Source organism: Vulpes lagopus, chromosome 2 (assembly GCF_018345385.1).
Source record: "Vulpes lagopus strain Blue_001 chromosome 2, ASM1834538v1, whole genome shotgun sequence".
In the NCBI taxonomy this organism is placed as follows: Eukaryota; Metazoa; Chordata; class Mammalia; order Carnivora; family Canidae; genus Vulpes; species Vulpes lagopus.
This window is the reverse complement of record NC_054825.1, coordinates 61,176,964-61,202,532: the sequence shown is the minus strand read 5'-3', so window position 1 is coordinate 61,202,532 and position 25,569 is coordinate 61,176,964. Positions and strand designations below refer to the sequence as shown.

Here is a 25,569-nt window from a genome sequence, read left to right as displayed (position 1 = left end):
TAAACTATTCTTGGTTGGCAGGTTTTTTTTTTTTTTCTTTCAGCACTTGAATATATATCATGCCACTTCCTTCTGGCCTACACAACTTCTGCTGGAAAATCTGCTCATAGTCTTGTATACAAGTTGATTTTCTGTTGTTGCTTTTAAGATTCTCTCCTTGCTTTTAGCTTTAGGGAATTTAATTATACTGTGCCTTTGTGTTGTTCTCCTTGAGTTGATCTTATTTGGTCCCTCTGGACTTCCTTACCATGGAGCTCTACTGCCTTCTGTAGATTAAGGTTATTAGCCATTATTCTTCAAATATATTTTCCACACCTTTCTCTTCTTCAGGGACAATTATAATGTGAGTTTTGATCCATGTGATGCTTTCCCATAAGTCTGTTAAGCGATCTTCACTCTTCAATGTTTTTCTTTATTGTAATATAATCAACATACAATGTTAGTTTCAGATGCACAACATAATGATTCAACACTTTTAAACATTATTCAATGCTCACCAGTGATAAATGTAGTCACCATCTGTTATCATACATTATTACAATATTATTGATTATATTCCCTATACTGTAGTTTTCATCTCTGTGATTTGTTTCATAACTGGAAGTTTTGTACTTCTTAGTCATCTTTATCCATTTCACCCATCCCCCTACCTGCCTCCCCTCTGGCAACCACCAGGTTATTCTACTTAAGAGTCTGTTTCTGTTTTTGTTTGTTCAGTTATTTCATTCTTTAGATTCTGCATATAAATTAAATCATATAGTATTTCTCTGACTTATTTCCCTTAGTATAATATCCTCTAGGTTCATTCATATTGTCAATAATGGCAAGATCCCATCCTTTTTTAATGGCTAAGCAGTGGCCCATTGTGTATGTGTGTGTGTGTATATACACACACACACACACACACACACACACATACTTTTATTGATTCACTTACGGATGGACACTTGGGTTGCTTCCAAATCTTGATTAGTAAAAATAATGCTGCAATAAACATAGGAATGCATATATCTTTTTGAATTAGTGTTTTCATTTTCTTTGATATGTGCTTGGTAGTGGAATCACTAAATCATAAGGTATTTATATTTTTAATTTTTCAAGAAACTTTCATACTGTTTTCCACAGTGGTTGCACCAATTTACATTCTCACTAATGGTGCATGAGGGTTTCTTTTTTTCCACATCCAGCACTCGTTTTTTTCTTGTCTTTTTGATACTAGCCATTCTGACGGGTAAGAAGTGATAATTCATTATGGTTTTGATTTGCATTTTCTTGATGGTTAGTGATATTGAGCATTTTTTCATGTGTCTGTTGGCCATTTTTATGTATTCTTTGGGAAAATGTCTATTCAGATCCTCTGTCAATTTTTTAAATCAGATTATTTGATTTTTTTTGGTGTTGAGTTGCATAAATTTTTCATATATTCTGGATTAACTTCCTATCAGATATTATTTGCAAATATCTCCTATTTACTGGGTTCTTTTGTTTTGTTGATAGTTTCCTTTGCAATGCAAAAACTTATTTTGATGTAGTCCCAGTAGTCTACTTCTATATTTGTTTCCCTTGCCTGAGGGGACATATCCATAAATATGTTGCTAAGGACAATGTCCAAGAGATTACTCCCTATATTTTCTCTTAAGCACTTTATGGCTTCAGGACTCATATTTAGGTCTTCAATCTACCTTGAGAGGTTTTCGCTTGTTTGTTGCAGGGAGGGGTTGGTGTATGGTATAAGAAAGCAGTTCATTCTTTTATACGTAGCTATCCATTTTTCCTAATACCACTTAGTGAAAAGACGGTCTTTTCCTCATTTTATATTATTGCCTCCTTTGTCATAGACCACTTGACCATATACATGTAGGTTTATTTCTGGGTTTCTATCCAGTTTCACTAATCTACTTTTTTCGCCAGTGCCATACTGTTTTGATAACTATATCATGAAATCTAGGGTTATAATATATCCAGCTTTGTTCTTTCTCAAGATTGCTTTGGGTATTTGAGATCTTTTGTGGTTCCTACACATTTTAGGATTATTCTAGTTCTCTGAAAAAAGTTGGTATTTTGAAAGGGATTGCACTGAATCCATAGAGTGCTTTGGATATTTTGAACATATAACAATATTTTCAACCCATGAGCATGGTATAAACTTTTCACTTATTTGTGTCATCTTCAGTTTAACAATATCTTACATTTTGGTCTTTCACCTCCTTGATTAAATTTATTCCTAAGTATTTTATTCTTTTGGCACAATTGCAAATGTAATTGTTAACTTCCCTTTCTATTATCCATGTTTAGTGTATAGAAATTCAACAGATTTATGTATATTCTGTATCCTGCAATTTTACTTAAATATTTTATTAGCCCTAATAGTTTTTCAGTGGTGTTGTTAGGTGTTTTTAGTGGTGTTGTTAGTTTTAGGTGTTGTTTTAGTGGTTTTTTAGTGGTGTTTTCTATATATAGTATTATATCATCTACAACTAGTGAAAATTTTATTTCTTTCTTACCAATTTGGATGCTGTATTATTTCTTGTCTGATTGCTTCCAGTACTACACTGAATAAAAGTGGCGAGTGGCCATCATTGTCTGGTTCTTGAAGTTTTCAGTTTCCCACCAATAAGTAAGATGTTAGCTTTCAGTTTGCTATATGTGGCCTTTCTTACATTGACATATGATCCCTCTCTACACACTTTGTCAAGAGTTTTTATTGTGAATGAATGTTGAATTTTGTCAAGTCTTTTTCTGCTTCTATTAAGATAATCATATGGTTTTATCCTCCTTTATTATATCACATTGATGGCTTTGTGAACATTAAACTACTCTTGCATCCCTGTAATAACTCCTACTTGAGCATTTTTTTTTTTTAACATATTGTTGAATTCTGTTTGCTAAGATGTTGAGGATCTTTGCATCTATGTTCATCAGAGATATGGGCCAATTGTGTCCTTTGTTTGTAGTGTCTTTGTCTGGTTTTGGTATCAGGGTAACATTGGCCTTGCAGTATGAATTTGGAAGTTTTCCTTCCTCTTTCACTTTTTGGAATAGTTGTAAAATAGGAAGTATTAACTCTCCTTTAAATGTTTGGTAGAATTCACCTGTGAAGCCACTGGACCCAGGATCTGGGAAATTAGATTACTGATCTAATTTCATTGCTGTTAATTGGTCTGTTCAAGTTTTCTATTTCTTCCTGATTCAGTTTTGGAAGATTGTATATTCCTAAGAATTTATTCATTACTTCCAGGTTATCCAATTCATTGGCAAAAAATTATGATAATCCTTTGTGTTTCTGGTGCTGGCTAGTTCTCCTCCCTCACAGCTGATTTTACTTGAGGCCTCTTCTTGATAAGTCTGGCTAAACATTTATCAATTTTGCTTATGTTTTCAAAGAAACAACTCCTGGTTTCATTGATCTTTTCTATTTGCTTTTATTTCATTTATTGTTGTTCTAATCTTGGTTCCTTCCTTCTACTAACTTTATAATCTGTTCTTTTTTAATACCCTTAGGCATAAGATTAGGTTAGATTTTTCTTGCTTCTAGAGGTAGAGTTGTATCACTATAAATATCCCCCTTAGAACTACTTTTACTGTCCTAAAAATTTTGGACCATTTGTTTTCATTTTTGTCTCCATGCATTTTTTTTCTTGATTCACTCATTCATTGCTTAGTAGCACGTTGTTTGCCTCCATGTATGTGTTCTTTCCAGATATTTTCCTGTAATCAACTTGTTTCATACTTTGTGATTGAAAAAAATGCTTGATAATTTCCATCTTCTGAAATTTATTGAGCTATGTTTAGTGGTCTAACATGTGGTCTCTCCTGGAGATGTTCCATGTGCATTTGAAAAGAATGTGTATTGCTTTTGGAATAATTTTACTGTATATATGTTAGGTCCATCTGGTCCAAAGTCATTCAAAGCCATTTTTCCTTGCTGCTTTTCTGACTGTAGGATCTTTAGATTAAGTGGTGTGTTAAAGCTCCCCATTACTGTATTACTCTGAAACAGAGATGAGCAGTATGCCTGATAAAGAATTCATTTAGCTCTTTCGACTTTCTTGTTCATTTGGAACTTATCTGTCTCATTTTGTCTATTTCTCTGTGTATTAGGAAGACCCACTACATCTCCTGGTCTTGAAAGTTGTTACCTTGTGTAGAAGTCCTCTGGTTCCCCATAGCAAAATCCTCCCAGGTTAACAGAACCAGCATTCCAGGGAGGTCTCCTAGGTGGGCTGCATGTGCCCTAGTGTGGGTGAGCTGCATTTGAATTCAGCCTGCTGCAATGACCTGTTTTGCCTGCTGTGTGTGTGCTTGAAGCAGGGTTTGGTCACTGGGCAGAGTCTGCTCCTTTTCTGTTAAGAGGAGCGTGTGAGATGGCTATGGGCTTATAGGTAGCTAGGTAGGGCTGCCTGTCAGACAAGGTGTCTTGCAAATAGCCTGTCTGCCACTGGGGCATGAATGGCAGGACTTATTCCCTGCACAGCCACCTAAGAGGCTCAGCTGCCAGAACAGCAGGCACATTGGTGTGTGTGGCTGATTCTCCTCCCCAGTGCAGTAGTTGGGAGTGGTGCCTGTCCCTGCTAGGATTGCTTGCAAGTAAGACAGACAGAGCAGGAGCTATTTTAGAGGTATTCTTATGTTTGCAATACAATCCTCTGTTTTCATTTTCCTTGACCATGTTGACTTCTACATTATTAGGTAAAATAGCCACTTCTCTGTCTTGACAAGTGGTCCTATATATGAGAAGTCTATCAGGCTGGTCCCAGCTCCCTTCATAGTTGTCCAAGCTGCCTTCTTTGTTGTTAGCAGCCTCTAGTTGAAGGTGGGCCAGAATCTATCCCAATGTGTCCATCCCAAAGTGGAGGCTCTCAGTCATTACCTAGATGCAGGCTGATTAGAAGGCAGACCCTTGGGCAGGCAGACCCTCGGGCAGCCCGGGTGGCTAGCGGTTTAATGCCACCTTCAGCCCAGAGCCTGATCCTGGAGACCTGAGATTGAGTCCCACATTGGGCTCCCTGCATGGAACCTACTTCTCCCTCTGCCTGTTTCTCTGTCTCTCATGAATTTAAAAAAAAAAAAAAAAAAAAATTTTTTAAAAGGCAGCATACCCTCAGGCAATAGGTGAAAAAGTATGTAGTTAAGCCCCTTCCAGGAAAACACTGGGAGTTGGACATTTTTGCCTGCTCCCTCTGCTCTGTGCCCACATGTATGTATAGCTGCAAGTAGCTACTCCTGTGCCCCTTAAGAACTACTTCTTTATTTGCTACTGTCCTGCAGGGACTCATGAATGCAAGCCCCAATTCTATGAGAGCCAAGTGATTAACAGGTATGTCCCTTGGGCAGCAGGGCAAAAGCTGGGGCACAAATGTGTGTACAAGTTTCTTCCACAATGACGCTGGTAACTTCAAGTGGCTGTAGGGAGACAAAAGGAGAGATGTCCACTAGTTTCCTCAGTCTCCAGGGAATGCAGGTTGCCCCTAGAGGTGTGCTAAAGCCTGACCTGCAGTCAGCAGCTTTCAAGTATGCAGATGGTCCCCTTTTAGTTAAAAAACTAGGAAATACATGATTTTGCCTGCTCTCTTTGCACTGGGCCTAGAGAGGGTAGCCACACCAAGTGTTCACATGCCAGTAACCACTCCTTTGTTTGCCACATTCTTATGGGACCCAAGTCTCACTGGTATTCAGAGCTAGGTGTTCTGGGAGTCTATCCCTCAGGTGGAAGTCTTAAAAGTTGGGTAATGAGATGTGCAGTCCAAAACCCTTCACTCCATAGGGAGAAACTACGAGTTGGGTTTTTTCCTGATCACTGGTCTTGTGCTAGGTAGGGTTTAAGAGTGTGTCTCTTTCACATCCATTTCAATGTAGCTATTTTTTCACTTGGCCAATGTGTAAGTCACTTAGTTTCTGGATTTTTTTCAGCAGTAATTGCTACATATGTAATTGTACATTGTATGTCCATGGGTGGAAGTTCAAGAGGCCTATGTCAGTCAACCCTCTCATCTGGTAGCTTGTTTAAAAATACCCATGCCTGGGTCTCATCCCAGAGATTCTCATTTAATTTGCCTGAGATATGCTCTGGCAATGTTAATTGTATGGCTGCCCCATATGATTCTAATATGTCAGAAGACTTTAAGGCCTGCTCTCTGGATGCTACTGTAGCTCATCCTCAACTATTTTGACCCAAACATTCCTGAATGCCTAATCTCTACGTCTCATTAAGCCAAAGGAAGTAAAATCACTTAGTAGGATCCACATTATTTCTGAGATTCCATTTACCAGTAGGAATGAAATGTTACCATATATGTTATGCATTTTGAGAACATGAAGATTCTTTTCGCTATCAGTTGTGAGACAACTCAGCATACTGAGCATCTTCGAAGCCACTTCTAACCTCAGATGAACGCTGAAGGTTGTCAGAATCTTTCAGCCCTGGGGAAAAAGAACTGTTGTTGGCAATAATCTCAACAGTCCTGGAGAATTTTAAGAATTGACAAAAGAACGATAAATACCAGTAAATTTTAAAAGTCCTATAAACTATAACAAGACTAATACAATTCCCAATGATTCAAACTTCTCAAGTATAACGTGAACTAATTATTTTGTTGCTAAATGAGGCGAACAATGCCTCATACCTAGCAGACACATTTTAAAACCTAATGAATAAACATTGAAATTGAATAAACAATAGAAATTTATTGCCCCAATAAATAAAAGCAAGCATTGATAAAATTTTAAATTTTTCTTTGGATAACAGGACTAACATATATTTCAGGCCCAATAAATATTTCTTCCAAAATTATAAACTGTAATTATTGGCATTGCTATGCTAATTTTTTAAAAAGACTGTGAATTTCAAAAACATTTCATTAGACTTGCTGTCTTAATTACACTCAAACTGGGAGAGATGATCACCTGTCCGTCCTGGAAGAACTGGTAAGAAAAACGATCCATTCCAGTCACAAAATAAAAAAATAAAAAAATAATCAAATTACTCCATAAAAATCTATCCAATTTTCCAGAACACCTTTTGGCGCTAGACTTTCTTTTTCTCCTTGAATGAATAAACATATATTGAGCAATCACCTGTGTGCCAGGTATAATACTAGATGCTGTTTAGAATATCAGCTAGGGGGAAATCCCTGGGTGGCTCAGTGGTTTGGTGCCTACCTTTGGCCCAGGGTGTGATCCTGGAGTCCTGGGATCGAGTCCCACATTGGGCTCCCTGCATGGAGCCTGCTTCTCTCTCTGCCTGTGTCTCTGCCTCTCTCTCTCTCTCTCTCATGAATAAATAAAAACCTTTAAAAAAAATCAGCTAGGATGGAGTCAGACAGAGTTTAATTCTAAGCTCTGCTCATTGTTAGTGACATGGATCAAGCTATTCAATTTCTCTTAAGCTCATGTTCCTCATCTGCAGAATGAGGAATGATTAAAGGGTTGTGAATATTCTAAGATATTCTATGCAATGTACCTGGCTGTAGTAACTGGCCTTAGAGTCTTACAACTCTTGAACTAGATGGTACTACACGTATGCAAATGTCAGCAATGATACTGAGAGGTTTTGACCTGCATATTCTTTTTTAAACTATTTATTTATTCATGAGAGACACAGAGAGAGAAGAGGCAGAGACACAGGCAGAGAGAGAAGCAGGCTCCTCGCAGGGAGCCCAATGTGGGACTCAATCCTGGATCTCCAGGATCATGCCCTGAGCCAAAGGCAGACGCTCAACCACTGAGCTACCCAGGTGTCCTGATATTTTCTCCTTTGCAATGTTTTCCCCTACATAATTTTCATTTCCACTATATAGTCTTCTAATGTATTTTCTGGTAGTTTTTCTAGTGTATCTTCTAAGAAATAGGGGAATTATATTGCTACTAAGTCAAAAGCTATTAGCTCTGTTGTTTTGGTAGTATGAAGAATCTGAGGGCACTGAAGAGAAACTCTGAACAATGCAGACACCTATAGTTTAACAAAACATTGAATATGTTGTATTATCCTTTTGCTTGGCAAATCCTTTTAATTAGGTGGGCTATCTTTAATACTCCCTACATTGCATTCCTTGTATCATGAGGGCACCTGGGTGGCTCAATCAGTTAAATGTCCAACTCTTGATTTTGGCTCAGGTCATGATCTCTGGTCCTGGATCAAACTCCACATGATGCTCCATGCTCAACAGGGAGTCAGCTTGGGGATTCTCTCTCCCTTTTCACCACCCCCAACTTGTGCACACTCTCTACAGAAAACATCTTAAAAAAGAGAGAGAGAGAGACAGAGAGAAGGAGGAAATATATAACAGTCTCATTAGATGTACATTAGAAAATTGTGTTAAGTACCACACACTAGATAGGCATACTTTTCATTAGTGTTACTAAGCATTGAATGCTTGGCACCAAACTAAACATGTATCACGTTATTGTAATATACTAAAGCAAGTATTTAAAAGAATTGAAAACTGAGTTCCTCAAAAAACTAAAGAGCCTATCTCTTGTATTTTTTGGTTGGCTAATATTCTTTGGAGCAAAACTCTTTAAGTATTAACTGATTCTTACCAATTCATTGTCCTTATTTTTATTTGTATGTTCTGTGGCTCCTGAAGTAAACTATTTCTTCCACCAGCAAAGTAAGTTACAGGCAAAACCTCTTTAAGAACTCTGCCATACAGTCTATGCTCAGTCCCTCCTGGGATTTCTTGACAAGTGAATGCATCAGCCAAACCCAGAAATGCAGGCTGATCTATCACCACTAAACAAGTAGGCATAAGCAAAATTTGGTATGCCACCTAAGAAAACCCTGCTGTTCAGCAAATCTTCCCTACAGTGCAGATTTGATTAATGCTGAAGTCATAGAATGCTTCTTTTCGTATTGTAGTTCACTATTCGTAATTTATTCTTTGTATCTTTCAAGTTATTGGTTATTTAAAAAATAAACTCCAGTAAACCTCACATATGTTTTCCATTCAGTCACACTTACCAAATATCTTCTATTCACCAGGTACCCAATATGTGCCTAGGATAAGATAGAAACCATCCCTGCACCTTTGGAGATTATGATAGTAGTGGGCTGCCTGGGTTTGCTGAATGATATGGAGGTCTATTAAGATTTTTTTATTACTAACATTGAAAAAAGAAACCTACTGGCAAGATCATAGGGAAGCCACAGAATCAATGAGAGGTCAGAGAATGAGATCCAGTAACTGGAAGGTTATGCAGCAGAAATATCACTTTCAATCCCCGTATGATAGCTTCAATTAAGATATATAAGCCAGGGAAAATTTTGGAGCAGGACTCACTTGGTGGCACCAGAAAGTAGAGATTTTTACATTCAGAACATAATACATTTTTAAGAAAAAGGTCATTTCTTTCAAAACAAATTCATCAACAGACACAGAAATTATTCAAATCAGCCTGAGGCTAATTAATACTCAATATAAAGACACACAGAGCAAAATTTTAAGTCACCTTTTCAATTCTATCACATAGAATAAAAACAGTGATTTTAGAAAATTCTTCCTACAGACTTTGAAACTGGGTTCTATCTTTTTTAATATCAACTTTCCCCTTATCAACAATTTTAATTCAGCAGGCTACTATGTTAATTTTTACAAGGCAGTCTTCATTCAATATTAGAATTTACACTATACATCTGTGTAATTAAAGTCTGATGCATTCTTTTCAAACTTCACTTAAAATGTAATCTAAAGGACAAGGGAAAAAAAACCCATATATAAATTAGCCCTTAAAATTATGGGTGACAATTCACTGTTTTAAACTACTAGCTGACCAGTAGGAAATATATTGCCCCTCTCCATCTTCATAACAGAGAATGGGAAATAGTATGCTCATAATAAGTAAATTTTCTAGGTGACACTAAATGCTAAAAACTAACATTTTAAACCCTATGTAACCCTGTCTTTGTGGACTAAGTGCACTGCACTCAATTTAGCCATAGCTATTCCCAAATCCTAATACCCTCCACCTTTCTCCCAAGACAAAGTGCATTACTATGAGTTTTATGTGGTCACACAGCCAATCCTATTAATTAACATTTTAACACTAGCTCCAACGATAGTGGCCTTGAAATGATTACTTTAGATATATTACCTGATTGGTTCCTCATAAAAAATCCTGAGCTTAGTCATGTATCATTTCCATTTTCCCAATGAAGAAACCAAGGCATAGTCAAGTTGACCATCACTCAAGTAACTTTTACAATCCTCTCTCACAGCAATCACAGGAACTTGTAAGGACCAGATCTGAGGCTCTGGATAAATCCCTTCTACACACAGGCACTTGCATGAATATAAACCACTGCATCCTCCATCTTCTGTGTGATAAAAAGGCAAGTTACCTAAAAATTTTTCAATCTATAAAAGGAGAATGCTATTTCATAGGATATGATGGAAATAGGCCATCCTTATCTAACTTCTACCTACAAGATAAACATCTTTCAAGGTTTTCCAATTATAAGAAATGATCTGAGTTTTCTTTAAGTAAACTCTATATCCTGACATCATAAGTTGCATGCTCTCCTGACTGAACCAGCCATATGCTCCTCAATTAGTTTCTTTTCTGCTACCCTACAGGGTTTTGTAAGACAGATGTTAAAGAAAATTGTTTTCTATGACTTCCAATGCTACATTACCCTTAAGCATTTAGAGAATATAAAAGTTCTCTGTAGCAAGTGTCTGGAAAATTTTATGTTTTTGTGTTATACGAACTGCCCAGCAAAGGTCTCAATCAGACAAATAGAAATAATAGCACTGTACCATGCCACTTCTCAGGCACCATTTTAAAGGGACAAGTCAATGATCCAACCAAGCTTATGAGGTTGCAGGGGGGTAAAAATGGCATCTGCATCCATATAGTTTATAATGATATCTGGGGTCTCAAAATACTATGAATTCCTGACAGTTAAGAGAACTGTCTGGATGTTAAAACTGAGATGCAATGTCAGTTCTTCCTTTCAGCTCAATTTCCCAAATTGATAGTCTCAGGCAATAGCTTGCTAACAGTACAGGAAATTTACTAATGGTAAGAAATCTTAAAGCAAACAGAAATCTACTTTAGAGTGAAAACTTGAAGTAATTTAACATATGTCTTTGATTTCATATAATTTCCCCTAATTGTTTTATCAATAATGTTTACAAATAAGAACACAAAGGCAAAAACCACACTGGAATTTGGATCTTCTAACACATGGTCCAGTGATCAGTCACTTTTTCCACTAATACCAAAATTAAAAAGTTCTGTCCTCAAAAAGCAATATAAAAACTAACTTAATATCCTTAAAGCTGCAAATAATATAGAAATATAAAAACATTAAATATGCAGTATATATTTTTAATTAAATGTATCTCTTGCTTCAGTAGTATTTGGGAGGGAAGGAATTATTTTCTTCCCACTAATACTTTTTTAAGTACCTTTTAAACAAAAAATGTGTACTTTAGAAATGATCTTATGTGCAAATAATTTGTGACCAAAAACTGTAAGTTCTTTCCTAAAAACAGAGCTCTTAAAAAAAAAAAAAAAATCATCAACATATCTTAAAAGGCACTGCGATTCCTTTGCTTCTACATCATTACTATGCTGGAAAAAATCTGGTTCTATCAGGAATCTCAGATTGAATAATGTCCAAAGTGGAAAGTATACAGTGCCATTTCAGGAACACACACTGTTCAGCTCTCACCCCCAACGTTAAGAGCTGCCTATCAAAACAATTAAACTAGGTCAAAACAGTCCAACATAATTAGCATAATGGCCTCACATATTGAAACCTAAGATGCTAAGAAACCAAAACAAATATTGAAAATCTTATTTTGATGAGACTATCAAAGTTTTTAGTTCCTTGTTCTAAGCCCCCTTTCTATAATATTAATAAAAGGAAATATTTTACTGCAAAGAAAATTTATTTTACATATTGCTAGCCATGAATTTTTGTCATTAGTTCTTACATAAATACCACCTACTGCCACCATCCAAATGGCAGAACCATTTTATTTCCACATTTCACTCTGTATTTATAAAAAAAAAATTTGCGTGACTTACATAAATGTAACTATCAGCGAAGGTTTAACAATGAAGATGCAATCTAACATCCACAATATCTGATGTTTTACAGACAGCAATGTACAAGAGATGTACTTTTAATTACCTTTCATTTGAGTGACCTTATTTAAAATATAAATTGATAATTTATAAGTTCTTAGGCTCCTAAGGAGATTTTCAAACGCACTTATAGAAATGGAGTGAGATTTTTTTAAGAAATATCTTCCATGTCCACATCCTCTTGTAATTTCTGCACCATTTTTTCTTCCAGCTGCTTTCCTTTGCCTTTAAAAATAAATTTAAAAAACTATCAATTCAATGTGACTTTGCCAAACTCTTATTAATATTTTATAAATGATCTTAAATGTTTTTAAATAACATTAACCATTTCTAAGAAATTTACACAGGTCTTATGATATGCCACGCGTTAAGTAATAAGCATTCCATATACATTTGCTGACTTCACCATCCTAACAACTTGCATTTTAAATATGAGAGCATGGAGACCCAGACAGATAAAATTTTCCCAAACCACTCAATAAGCCCAGTAAGTCAAAGAGCAAGGATTTGAACCTTGGCCCTCTGGATCCAAGAAACCTACTTTTAAACTGTACTTACCTACCCACAAAGGGTTACCTAAAAAGTTAACTAGTGGCTCAATTCCTTTGTTTTGGGCATAAGTTCATATCGTCTATACATGAAATAACGCTCCAAGATTTTGTCTATTTTGTTTTAATAAAATGAGATACAAAAATTAACCTTAAGACTTTTGCATACATCTATTCAACATGTGGTTACAGAATCTGACTTTCCCCCACTCACCCTCCCTCCGCCCCGGAATTTGACCTTTACTAAATAAAGTTTAGGCATGAAATCATTCTCTCACCAAAATTTCTCTCCCTTCAGGTAATCTGTATACGTAAATTATATAAAAGATGGTATCTGTTGCCAGCTGAGTAAAAGACTGGTTTTCTAGCACCTCACAAAAGAAACTATGTGCACAAACAACTACCCAAAATGCAAGACTACGAGCAAGTTACGTAATCACAAAAGAAAGGTTTTAATATAAAACAGTAGTTCTCAAACCTATATATCAAAATCAGTATCAGAATCCAGAGAGCTATTAAGGAACAGAAGCTCAGACTCAAAATTAATACCAAGTTCCCCAAGCAATTCCCATACTAACCAAAGTTGGAAAACCACTACTATAAAATGGTGTTCTTTTATAAAAACAAGTCTGAAGCAAAATCTATGAAATTAGTACTCAAATCTTTTTTGATTAGCTTATGGAATATGATTTTATAAAGCGGCGAAAAGAAACACCATATGCAATAAGTTGGAACTGGGAAATACACAGTACAAATTATATTTTTATAAATCAAGTCATATCATAAATGAGATATTTATCTGAAAAAATACCCATAGAAAGTTGGCTGATACCCATTACACAGACCTCAAGAATACAGATTTTTCAACTCTTTACTGAAAGAGAACTCCTGTGTAATGTAGTACTTACCTGCAAGAGGGGCCCGGATAAGATGAATGTTTTGCTTGACTTCTTTGATGTCCTGAACTTTCTGTAATTCTTTATTTTTCTTTAATCTAGGATAAAACATATCAAAGTCAAAATTTCAGTTACTATAACTTCTTTAAAAGACATTAATTCATAAAAATCTTATTAGCCACGTATATGAGCAATGAGAACTCAAAATTATTTTCTAGTTCCTAATTAGCTTAATAGGATTCCTACACTACAAATTGTTCATTGGATAGTATCCCTAGTACTTACTTGGGAATAAAGTGGGATTTATATATTTGCTAAGTGAATGAAGAAATGTGATTGAAGCAGAGAACGAAATTTTAGACATCGATGTCTATTATACAAATATAGTACAAATCTCTATTTGTTAAAATACCTAGATCTTTTCTCCTCCAACTGAGAATACAGTCTCTGTTACCTAGTTCTTTTAAATCAGTACAAGAAAAATCAATCAATCAATCAATCAATCAATCAATCAGTACAAGAATACAAAACATATACAAGACTGTCATTTTAGACAAACATTTGGGCTCCCTTTCAATGCTTCAACATTTTTTTAAAGCTGGAAAGCTGTTGGCACATGCTTTTCAGTGACGAAATCAAAAACAAATGACCCTACTCTAGAGGAACAGGTTCCAGGCTGGAACCAGGGAAGTATAAGATGAGGCCACATCCTGTTGGCCGTAAATCAAGAAAGCACCTAAAGAAAAATGAGAAATTGTCAAAATGACATGGGAGCCTGCTGGAAGGAACTCCAACTGGCCAATCTGGAGCACTTAGAACATCTAAATAAATAATGACAAATAAGTAATAACCCATTAAATATCATAAGAATGAATACACACAGACATATGAATAAATAATGAATATATTTTGAAACTGGAAAAGTTCTTTTATATGGGAAAGCCAACTAATAAGTGTAGAAGAAATTACTGAGTTAGAAAAATCACCATTTGGCAACAATCACTGTAGTAACAGATTCAGACAAGACTCTAACGGATGCTAATACCAGTAGGTGCCAGTTTCAGAAATAAGGCATCCTATGCAGAGTATCAAAGTATTTCCACTAAGATATGTACTGATTAAAAAGGAGGAAAAAAACCTGTCCAATGGAGAAAATTGGCAGACACCTCTTAACTAAGGGATCAGTAACTTGCGACATCTGCTTCCTAAAGTGTGTGTCCTTCTCATGCATCATCATTTCTATGATATTCTGGCCAAAGGTGTACCTAATCTAATCTAATCATGAGGAAAGCATTAGACATAATACAAAGTGAGGCACATTCTACTAAATAAATGACCTATACTCTTCAAAAATGTCCATGTCATTTAAATGCAAGATGCAGGATTTTCTATTGCTATATTCTAGTTCTATTGCTATAAAGAACCGGTGAAATCTAAGTAAGGTTCTATAATAGTACTGTTCAATGTTAACTATACTATTGTTACATAAGAGCATGTTCTTATTTTTAGAATATATACACTGAAACATACTCAGGAAAAGGGCATCATGTCTTCAACTTACTATAGACAAGGATACAGTAAATGTGGCAAAATGCCAACAGAATATACAAGAGTCCTTTATACTATTCTTGCAAATTTTCTGAAGTTATGTGAAAACAAAAAGTAAGAAAAAATATCTCTGGATTTCTACTAGTAAATATTTTTCCAAAAGTTACTTGATACATTTATTCATACCTATTCATTATAAATTTAGCTTGGCGCTTCTGTTTGATCTCTTCAACTCTCTTCATTGCATCAACTACGAAAAAAAATTCATACAAGTTAGCAAATTTTTGCACATCCAAGCAAGAGCTTTAATGATCATTCCTTTATTCTCATTTAGGAATGGGTTAAATGCAAAACTCATAGCAAAAACAATCCCTGCTAAAATAGCTAAAGAAGATAGGTACTCTTGACTGACATCACTGTTCACTCTTTACCTTTCACAAATATGTCTCTATTTTACAAAAAGTCTTTATGGCTACATTTTCCCTCTACTTTAAACCAGCTCAATGCTTCTCAAACTTTACAGAAAACCTAGATTAATGGCAACTAATCCCATTCTTAGCTTGTCCTCTCCATTTATAAAAGCACCATTCCAGGCATAAATACCACTATTTCTCCAAGTGCCTGGGATATGATCTGCACATGATGAACACTGGTAGAATGAATGAAATCAATTTGCCATATTCGCAACCACTAATATCCAACTGTTTTGGAAAATGTGTAAACGAACTGAATCCAAACATGCTCTAGAATCTATATCGGCATTGTATAAGACAAACCATACATGTAATTCTAAATTTTCTGGCAACCACATTAAAAAAAAAAAAAAAAAAAAAAGAACATGACAGATTTTGTTTAACCACCCAACATATCCAAAACACTGTTACTTCAACATAATATTACCAAGGTTATTTTATGCTTGTTTTCACAGAAGTCTTCAAAAACCATGTATTTTATGTTCACAGCAAACCTTTATTCAGAGTAGCCACATTTTAAGTGCTCAGCAGCCCCTCTGGCTAATGGTTGCCATATTGGGCAGCACACTCTCAATCTAACTGCTCACACTCTATGGATGTGAAGAAGACCAGGATATTCACATAATCTTAAAATATCCCCACAATTTACTTATTAATTACAAAGGATAAAATACTAACTTTACAGTGAAGAAACTGGCCAGATGCCACCACAATAATCAAAGCTAACATGGCCAGTTATAGGACAACAGCAAGTGCCTTCTGACAGGACACAGTAACAAGAACTCAGCATCTAGGGTATTCCTGTCAAATATCCATTACCCAAATCTAACCTTGAGGTAGCATCAGAAAAAGTCAATTAGGAGTTTTAGGGGTTTTATACCAAACACTTGACCCATACTCTTCAAAACTCTCAATGTCATGGAATATAAAAACTTGCAAACTATTCCAAATTCAAGGAAACCAAAGAGACGTGACATGTACTATTCTTACACAGGTCTGATTAGATAATAATACTGCATCAATGTTAATTTCTTGATTTTAATAACTACCTCAGTTATAAATGAGAAAGTTCTATTTTTTTAGGAAATATTCTTATTTTTTAGTGCTATTAAATTATTTAGGGAATAAAAGCATTATGTATGCAACTTAAAGTTCAGAAAATTACAGAAGGATAGAAAGAGAATAGGTAAATTTAATAAAATGTTAACATTTCAGGAATCTGGTGAAGGATATCAGAATTCTGTGACTTTTCTGTTCAATATAAAATTAAGTCAAAAACATTTAAGTGTAACCTGGGGACCAGCCACATTGGCATCATCTGAGAGCTTGTTAGAAATGCATATCTGGGGCCCCTGGGTGGCTTAGTCACTTAAACATCTGCCTTGGCTCAAGTCATGAATCCCGGGGTCCTGGGATCGAGTCCCACATAGGGCTCCCTGCCCAGTAAGGAGTCTGTTTCTACCTCCCTCTGCCCCTCCTCCCTGCTTGTGCATACATGTTCTCTATCTCAAGTAAATAAAATCTTAAAAAAAAAAAAAAAGTATAATGCATAATCTTAGGCTCTACCCAGAAATGCTATATCATAATCTGCATTTTAACAAGACTCCTCAGAAGGCCCTATGGGACCACTGGTATTAAGATGATGTTTGTATAAATAAGACAAAGTCAACTCTAATTAAATTTGCACATGCTAAATATGCTAGATATACAACTTTGACAAAAATTAATAAGGCCAAGTTCTAGTACTCAAAAGTATATTTATATCTTAAAGTTCCTCAGAAGGCAAAAAAAAAAAAACCAGAAGTAGCAGGTAAATCCTTTCTAAACTATCCTTTTCTAAACTAATACATTTCAAATATTCCAGAAGACTGAAAAACTTTAAATGTAAGAAGTACATATTAAAAATTGATCTGCAATACAGAGACATGAGGGATAAAATACAAACTATTCTTCCTAGTATTCTTGTTTTTGAAGTTCTCCTGTTTCTGTGAACATCAGCATCTTAACAAAGACTGCTGAGTCCACATCTTCACACTATTCAAAAATGTAAGCAATGAATATAAAACTGTCAACAGATTAGCTTACAGTCCTGATATGTTGAAATAGGGGTTGTGAGGAAATAACAAATCTTTTAGAAGAGTAAAAACATATTTTTCTGGAACACTACTAACACACTACTAACAATTTTTATTACTTGTGTTAACCAGCAGGAAATAGTTTTAAGTTCCAAAAGACTCCTACTGTCTACACCAAGCAGATTTTCTTTGAAAAATCTATTTTAGGATTTCAAAAGGAAAGGATAATAGAATCTATGAAGGAAAATCAACAGGGCACTGCTTCTTACAGATTTTACATATGTATAAATAAGTGGGAGCAAAGGAATTAGAAAATTCCTGGTATTCCTTTGTAACTTACTAGTTTTATTCCATAACTCTCGCTGGTATTTGACAGGTTCATTTCTACGTTTTTCAAATTCAAATGAATTATCCTGTAAAAAGGGAAAGATAGGATTTTAGGAGAGATACAAAAGAAGCATTTCTTCAAACTTTTCTCCTTTTCACAACAGTTCCAAGGGTTCAACCATGGACACATACTAAGATTCCCCAGGGTGACCCTAGCAAATGCAAGTTTCCTTACTTCTCTTCTACATACCAGATGTATAAGACACCCCAATGGAAAATATCAATCTATATACAAGTGATTTTTAAGAAGACAAGAGGAGGATATCAGCCTCATCCTCTAGAGGGTCACATACCAATCATGGAGATTTCAAACAAACTGAAGAGGCTTCCCTAATTTCCCATTCTTAGCTGAGACTCACAGGCAGAAAACTTTCTTTTAGGCTAAACCATATGATTACCACTTTTCATAGATCAAAAAGAGTCAGATATTGAGACCTTCATATGGTTCAACCTACATGCCTAACATGTTTATGTATTTCAATATTTATATACCTTTATTATAGTATAAAGGTAGAAAACTACGTATCTTCAAAAAAATGTGGTGCTGCTCTGCATGACATACTTTTCTCTCAGAAACTCTTCAGGTCTCCTCTAAATACAGTTGGTATTTTGACAGTTAATAATCCTATTTACCTTAAAACATGTGGAACAATTTTAGAAACACTACAGATTTCTCAGAATAACTATAGGTGTACTTCTTAGTTTTCAAATCTTGAAATAGGCAAATGGAACAGCACTAACTCTGTATTTACCTATTTCATTTATATACACATGACCTATTCAGTCACAATAACCTCAGTAATGACAAGGTAACTGGTCACCAGCAAATGACTGTGACTGGCATCCTTTCTTCACTAATGCAGTGGTAACTTGCATTTGAAGTGCTGTTTATTCTCGTCCATACTGAAAATTATTTTTGTGAAAATAATTGTGACTTGGCTTTGCATCTTGTCAAAAAATATTCTCTCCATTCATTGAAAATGAAGCCAAGAAGGGGCATCATTGTAACTGCTTAGATACTGCCCTTAAAGTAGTAGAGAGGTTGGAAGGAGGAAGTCATGGAGAGAAGGAACAGATTACAGATCTTCTTCCTTCAAAGGTTCCTCATGCAGCAGCTTTCACCTCCTCCTTTTATAGGGGTCAAATACGGATAAGATCCACCAGGCCCTTAGAGCAACTCAGTAACAATCTGGCGATGGAAGCTCATACATGAAATTCCCTCACCTCTGACTTCCCACTATTCCTCCTTCAAACAACACTATTAACTAATTTCTCTGCTCTCAAAGTCCTGTAAGGAAATCCAGAAACTGACAAATGAGTCTATTACAAATCTCATCAAAGCCTTCAATGCTGTTCAAGAATCCTTTAATCTCTTAGGTTCCTCTCAAAATCCTTGAGTAGTAATTTCCAACTTCACCCCAACCCATTTAAATGATTTTCCTTTTTGTTTGCAGGAGCTAAAATAAGGAAAATCACTTCCATAAATTGAATTGGGAATTTTTTTTCTTTTCAGAATTCTACAGATCTATGGTTTTTAGGATCATGTGAGAATATTATTATGATAGCCAAATACAAATAAATCGCTCACCAATCTTGTCATAGAAAGTCTTGTTATAGTTAATTAAATTACATACCCTTCCACACAAAAGTTAAAATTTTGAAAACTGTAAAAATTATATTGATAGCTAACTATACTCACCACTGTAAGCTCTTTACCAGCTGCTTTACGGAATGCTTTAGTCCACCTGACCTTGCGAGGATTGCGCTTCTTTTTAAAGTTTTTATGACATTTGGATTTACAGAATCTGAATACCTAAAAGAAAAGTTAAAATAGCGGAGTCAACATTAGGAATGTTTCTATTCTAGGATGTTACCCTGCCAGATAAAATATACTGCAAAGTCTGAGAAAATGGCAATGGCTCTCACTAACGATTCCTTCTACTTAAAACACCATCTAGAAATATAGGAGGCATGTAAGATTAAATGTAAACTGAACTATCTTTTGACTATTTTTGACTATCAAATGTCATCAAAACTAAAGATGCAGGGCCCCAAATATACGGTTCAAAACTCCTTTTCATAGATTAGCAGTAAAACCTTAAAATCACCTTGAATAAAAACAAGTTTCAAAGAAAGTCATTTATTTAAATCCTTTCCCACTTAGAAATTCTCTATATACCTCAATGGGGGTGAAAGTCTCAAACACCTATTCTGACATCTCCTTTGGTTCTTTCTATCCTTTTTGTTTTTGTTTTGTTGTTTTTTTGTTTTTTAAGATTTTATTTATTTGTTCATGAGAGACACACAGAGAGAGAGAGAGAGAGGGGCAGAGACATAGGCAGAGAAAGAAGCAGGCTCCATGCAGGGAGCCCGATGTGGGACTCGATCGCAGGTCTCCAGGATCATGCCCTGGGTGGAAGGCAGACGCTAAACTGCTGAGCCACCCAGGCGTCCCTATCCTTTTTGTTAAAAGCACAAAATAATTTCAAAAAAGCAACTAACATTAGGCATAGATTTGTAAAGTATTTACTCAGAGGTCTGCCAGGAAAATTCTTCAATACTTTTAATTCTCCACCTTTATCCCAGATGATATGATCCTTTACCAGTGCTAACTTCTGATTTAATGATGCTTCAATATGCCTCTGAAATGGCTTTTTGGGACTCATTATGTCTAAAATACTTATTTTGTTACTTTGTAATCTCTTAGAACACATTACAATTTGTATATGTAGAGGAAATCTGAAGAGAAAAAGTACTACCTTGGAGTATATGGATCTTGACAAAGAATCTTAAGTTGAATTATCATACCTAGAAGATGTGTCCCATAAAAAAAGGTCAAAATGAAGTATAAACATTTCAAATTATGTGTGGATCACAAATCTGTATATATTATCACAAGTCAAAATAATTTTCATTTTACGTACACTTTGTTCAACAGGGGAAATTCAAGCAGGTCCCTTTACACTCTAGAACATCATTTTCTTAGAAATAGTATGTATTATCAATTTAATCTGACCTAGGTCAGTCCTTCCTAGTGAGCCCTCTCCTAAGAGACAGGAGTCAAAACATGTCTTTATTGATGAATTACTTTCAAAGCACACAGGAATATAGGAATACAAGTGGGTCTCCTGGAATATCTCACTATGAATCCATATCAGTAATTTTTTTTCTCGTCTTTCTTTCTTTTTTTTTTTTTTTTTACTATTTTCAGCCCAAAGGACTATTACCTTTGAAGTAAAAGCCTTCTACATTTATTACCTACTAGGTAACTCCTAGACAAGTTTCTGAGGTCTACCAAATGAGAGGTCTGAACTTGTCTTGGGTCTCCTCAATTCTAAACAGAGCCAATGGAAAGTTACAGAGAAGTCTCCTTGACTTCTGTACCTAGATGTTAACTAAAAAGGACAATGAAGTACCTGAAGAGACTGGAATCATTGGAGATTCAATCAAAAATCAACGATTAAGAAAGATCTACTATGTATCTGGTATTACCAGGTGCTAGGAACACAAGTATAATTAAAACAGGATACTCTACCTCTAAAGCCTAGGTTAGCATTGTAATAAAGTCTCAATTTACAAAGGAGGGACTGAGATCAGGATTGGACATAAACAATATATACAATGATCATATTTAAGTAATATAGAAATACAAAATAAGTGGTTAAGTCTACAGTGGGGTAGGTGGTGGATGGATTGTGAGGCAAAACTTCATAGGCTCAAGTTTCCCTTTTAAGCTAGTCATCCATCATCATTCTCAGTTTTCAACATGCAAACAAATGATGTAATACTTCAGCTTCGAAGTTCTTCTTCAGCTTCTTTCTTCTACTGTATGAATACTTACCAAGCACCCATTAAGGGTGCACAAGTTTTTTATGTTTGCAAAGTATATGAAAATATGGAACATTAACACCTATTCTAACCCTTAAAAAGCTACCCAAGAAGCATGAGACCGAGCTTTCTACGAAAAACACTCTGAAAAGCTAAGAGAAAAAAGAAAGACTGGTTAAGAGGCTATAAAAATGACAAGTGCTTAATCTGGAACCAGAGTGGGAGGTTAGAAAGAAGGCAAAGACCACTATACTTTGCATAGGCAGACTGAAGACTTCGTAACTAGATTAAAAAGGTAAAATGTTGAGGGACCTGGGTGGCTCAGTGGTTGAGTGTCTACCTTAGGCTCAGGTCGTGATCCTGGGGTCCTGGGATGGAGTCCCACACAGGGCTCCCCACAGGGAGCCTGCATCTCCCTCTGCCTATGTCTCTGCCTCTGTATGTGTGTCTCTCCTGAATAAATAAAATCTTAAAAAAAAAAAGTGAAAGATTCAAAGATGACTCTCATATTTCTAGCAAAACTGTCTAAACATATGACAGCGGTATTAATTCAAAAAGCAAAAAAGATTTGAGGTAATTAGGAACTCTTTCAGTAGGCTCACCATTAGATACAAAAGGGATTTCCCCATCCGGTGGAAAATTCAGACTAGAGCTAAGAAAATACAGGAATCATTAACACAGAAGAAAACGAGATACCTATCTTCCTTAGTGCTTCAGGACCTCTGCTTTTTATATCCTCAGGCAACTCTTGCTTTGAACCCACAGATCTTTCCTAGAGTAGACTGGCTCCTCACCAATTCAAAACTGTCCTTGCTAGCAAGAGACTTCCTAATCAACATGAACTTCCACTGTGACTGCCAGATGAACACCTAACTCTAGATAGCTCCCATGATCTGTTGTTCTAGTTCCTATATCCACAGGATAAACAGTGCTCAACAAAAATCATAAAATTATGATGACCTACATCTACAAAGCCATAGTGCCATTGTGAATTAAATGCCAACCTAACAATCATTTAGTTCGTTTCTATAGACTTTTTACCATGTTCCTGAGAGCAAATATTCAAAACCTTTGCCTGTTCTTTCAAGTTCCCAAACCTAGCTTTGGTCCCACACTTTCAATAAGAACCCCTTGCTCCTATAAGAGACAGAAGGTGATGAAGCAGGATGTAATTCCTTAGTACATTAAAATCACCTGTTAAATATAGAGTCCTAGATCCTTTTCTCCTCTACACAAAGATACCAATTTAATAGATCTAGTGGAAACCAGGAATCTTTTTTTTTTTTTTTTAACAAGTGTCTAGTGATTCTGAAGCAAATAGGAGGTCAAATTCTAAGAAACAATGTGTTCAACAGAATGAGATTCATTCTGCTAGAAGACAAATTCATGTATCACTCACAGTCTTTCACAACCAGGCCCCATATTTTATGTTTATATACGTATCTTTTTTTTTTAACTTTTATTTATTTATTCATGAGAAAGAGAGAGAGAGAGGCAGAGACACAGGCAGAGGGAGAAGCAGGCTCCATGCACCGGGAGCCCGACGTGGGACTCGATCCCAGATCTCCAGGATCACGCCCTGGGCCAAAGGCAGGCGCTAAACCGCTGGGCCACCCAGGGATCCCCTACGTATTTTTTTAAATATAAACACTTACACGTGTATTTGTAGCTTTACCCCAAGCCTCTATCACCAGCCACAACCCACTCACCTCCTTAAAGAGATTGCTTCGCTGCGCCTCCGCTCCACTGTTCACTTTACTTCCACCTAGAATGTCCTCTCCTGCTCACTTTAGGCAACATTCAAGATCCAAGATAAATGACCTCTCCTTTCTGGGCCGTTTCATATATGACCCCGCTCAACTCTCCTCCAGCACCTTTGTAATATATTATTACTACGAGGCCATTAGGCAACATTTCTATCAACTTCTACACGTCACGGACATTCCCAAGTCTTACTGATCTCTTTGGACACAGACCTTAACAATGATGCTTCACTGGGCACGCACTCAACAAAGTTTTCCGAATTCAAGAACTTCCCTCACGTACAACAGTGGCCAAACGGCCCAAACCGGCCCCCCCCCCACCCCCAAACTCCCAGACTCCATCCGGGGCAGGCTCGAGTTAACTCGGGAACCTCATCGCCGCCAGTATCGTCCAAGGATGAGCTGGTGACCCAGCTCGGCAGGGGTCACCCACAAGGAGAAATTCCCCAGGCCGAGGGCAAGGCCAGAGCTCCTCACAAAATCACCCTCTCGTGAAGGCGGCGCGGAAAACCCGAGCCAACCCCCGCCCCCCCGCCCGGCGCAGGAGGGCCCGGCGCCGCGCTGGCGAGGCCTCACGCCTGGGGGAGCGTCGCAGAGCGCGCGCTGGTCTCGGCCGCCTCACCTTGCAATCGTTGCGGACAAACATCATGCCGTGGCCGGGGTAAATAGGACCCGAACAGAAATAACACTTCTCAATACGCATGCTGAAAACGCGTGGGTTCCCACTGACCAAAAGCCCTTCTTGAACGGAAGTGACGTAGCCGCGTCACAGGAAGTGACTCTCTTCAATACCCGACCCGGAAAAGAGGGAGCGTCTTTCGCCCCAGAGAGCTCGGAGTCCTACGTGACCGCGCCTCCGAGCGGCCGTGAGGCGCAGGCGCGGAGCTGCAAAATCGGCCTTGCGTGGTGCTTGTCTCCCTGCGAAGCTCGCCCTCACAGCGCCTGGTTTTCCTCTCTACCATAGCCTACAAGGTCAGCGTTTACTCATAGCTCATGTGGTTTGTGCCCTGACCCCGGCCGACTCTCCGCACCCTGGGAAGTCTCCGGGAACGCCTTTCTCCTCAGCCCGGCCTCAGACCCGCCCCTTCCGGGCGTCCCCGGGCCAGCGGGGCTGCAGCCTTGAGCTGCGGCCGCCGGCGGCTTCGGACGCTGCGACAGAAACACGATTCTCTGAGGCTTGGAGAACGTTACCAACAAGTTTTGAAAGACTTGTAATTATTTTTACCTTTTCTCCTTTCAATTGGTATACGTGTGGTAAAAACAAAAGACATTTTCGTAGGAAACTAAGGTTCCTTCCTCAGACCCCAGGACTTCCTCCGCGGTGGCAGTCGGTTCCTTTTATTACCTGTCAAGAGTTTTCTCTGCATAGAAAAAAACGTGGTTTGTTTTGTTTTAAATTTTATTTATCAACGAGAGACACAGAGAGAGAGAGAGGCGGAGACACAGGCAGAGGGAGAAGCAGGCTCCACGCAAGGAGCCCGACGCGGGACTCGATCCCGGGCCTCCAGCATCACACCCTGGGCCGAAGGCGGCGCTAAACCACTGAACCACCCGGGCTGCCCCAAAACATGTTTATTTTGGGGCCTGTGTCTCCCCCTCCTTTTTAACACTAATGAGCATCCTATGCACCCTTTTCTATGTTTCTCTGTTATCTGTCTCCCATTACTGGAATAAGTGCTCCGTGAGGATAGGGATTTTTTTTTTTTTTTTTTGTCGTTTTTGTGTACAGGCACAGAACAGTTTCTGGCACATAAATACATATTTTATTATTGATGAATATTTTAACATTTTTTTTAATATTTTTTTTAACTTTATTTATTTATGATAGAGAGAGAGAGGCAGAGACACAGGCAGAGGGAGAAGCAGGCTCCATGCACCGGGAGCCCGACGTGGGATTCGATCCCGAGTCTCCAGGATCGCGCCCTGGGCCAAAGGCAGGCGCTAAACCACTGCGCCAC

General features: G+C 37.2%; 1 protein-coding gene across 1 annotated transcript; it reads right to left on the bottom strand.

Moving 5' to 3' along the window:
* Positions 1–9,077: 9,077 nt before the first annotated feature.
* RSL24D1 (ribosomal L24 domain containing 1) lies at positions 9,078–24,459 on the bottom strand. The gene is made up of 6 exons (XM_041744506.1): positions 24,234–24,459; positions 19,720–19,833; positions 17,974–18,046; positions 15,272–15,335; positions 13,550–13,635; positions 9,078–12,318 (listed from the first exon to the last, which is right to left on the bottom strand). Exons 1-6 carry the CDS (start codon positions 24,312–24,314, stop codon positions 12,245–12,247), a joined length of 492 nt encoding a protein of 163 aa, XP_041600440.1. The 5' UTR covers positions 24,315–24,459; the 3' UTR covers positions 9,078–12,244.
* Positions 24,460–25,569: the final 1,110 nt, after the last annotated feature.

Bases quoted from the DNA above. Each gene is read 5' to 3' on its own strand.
- RSL24D1 (XM_041744506.1), bottom strand. From the start codon at position 24,314: ATGCGTATTGAGAAGTGTTATTTCTGTTCGGGTCCTATTTACCCCGGC. The intron at 18,047-19,719 runs GTGAGTATAGTT...CCCTTTTTACAG, and splicing joins CTGGTAAAGAGCTTACAGTG to GATAATTCATTTGAATTTGA. The intron at 15,336-17,973 runs GTAAGTTACAAA...TTTTTTTCGTAG, and splicing joins AGAGTTATGGAATAAAACTA to TTGATGCAATGAAGAGAGTT.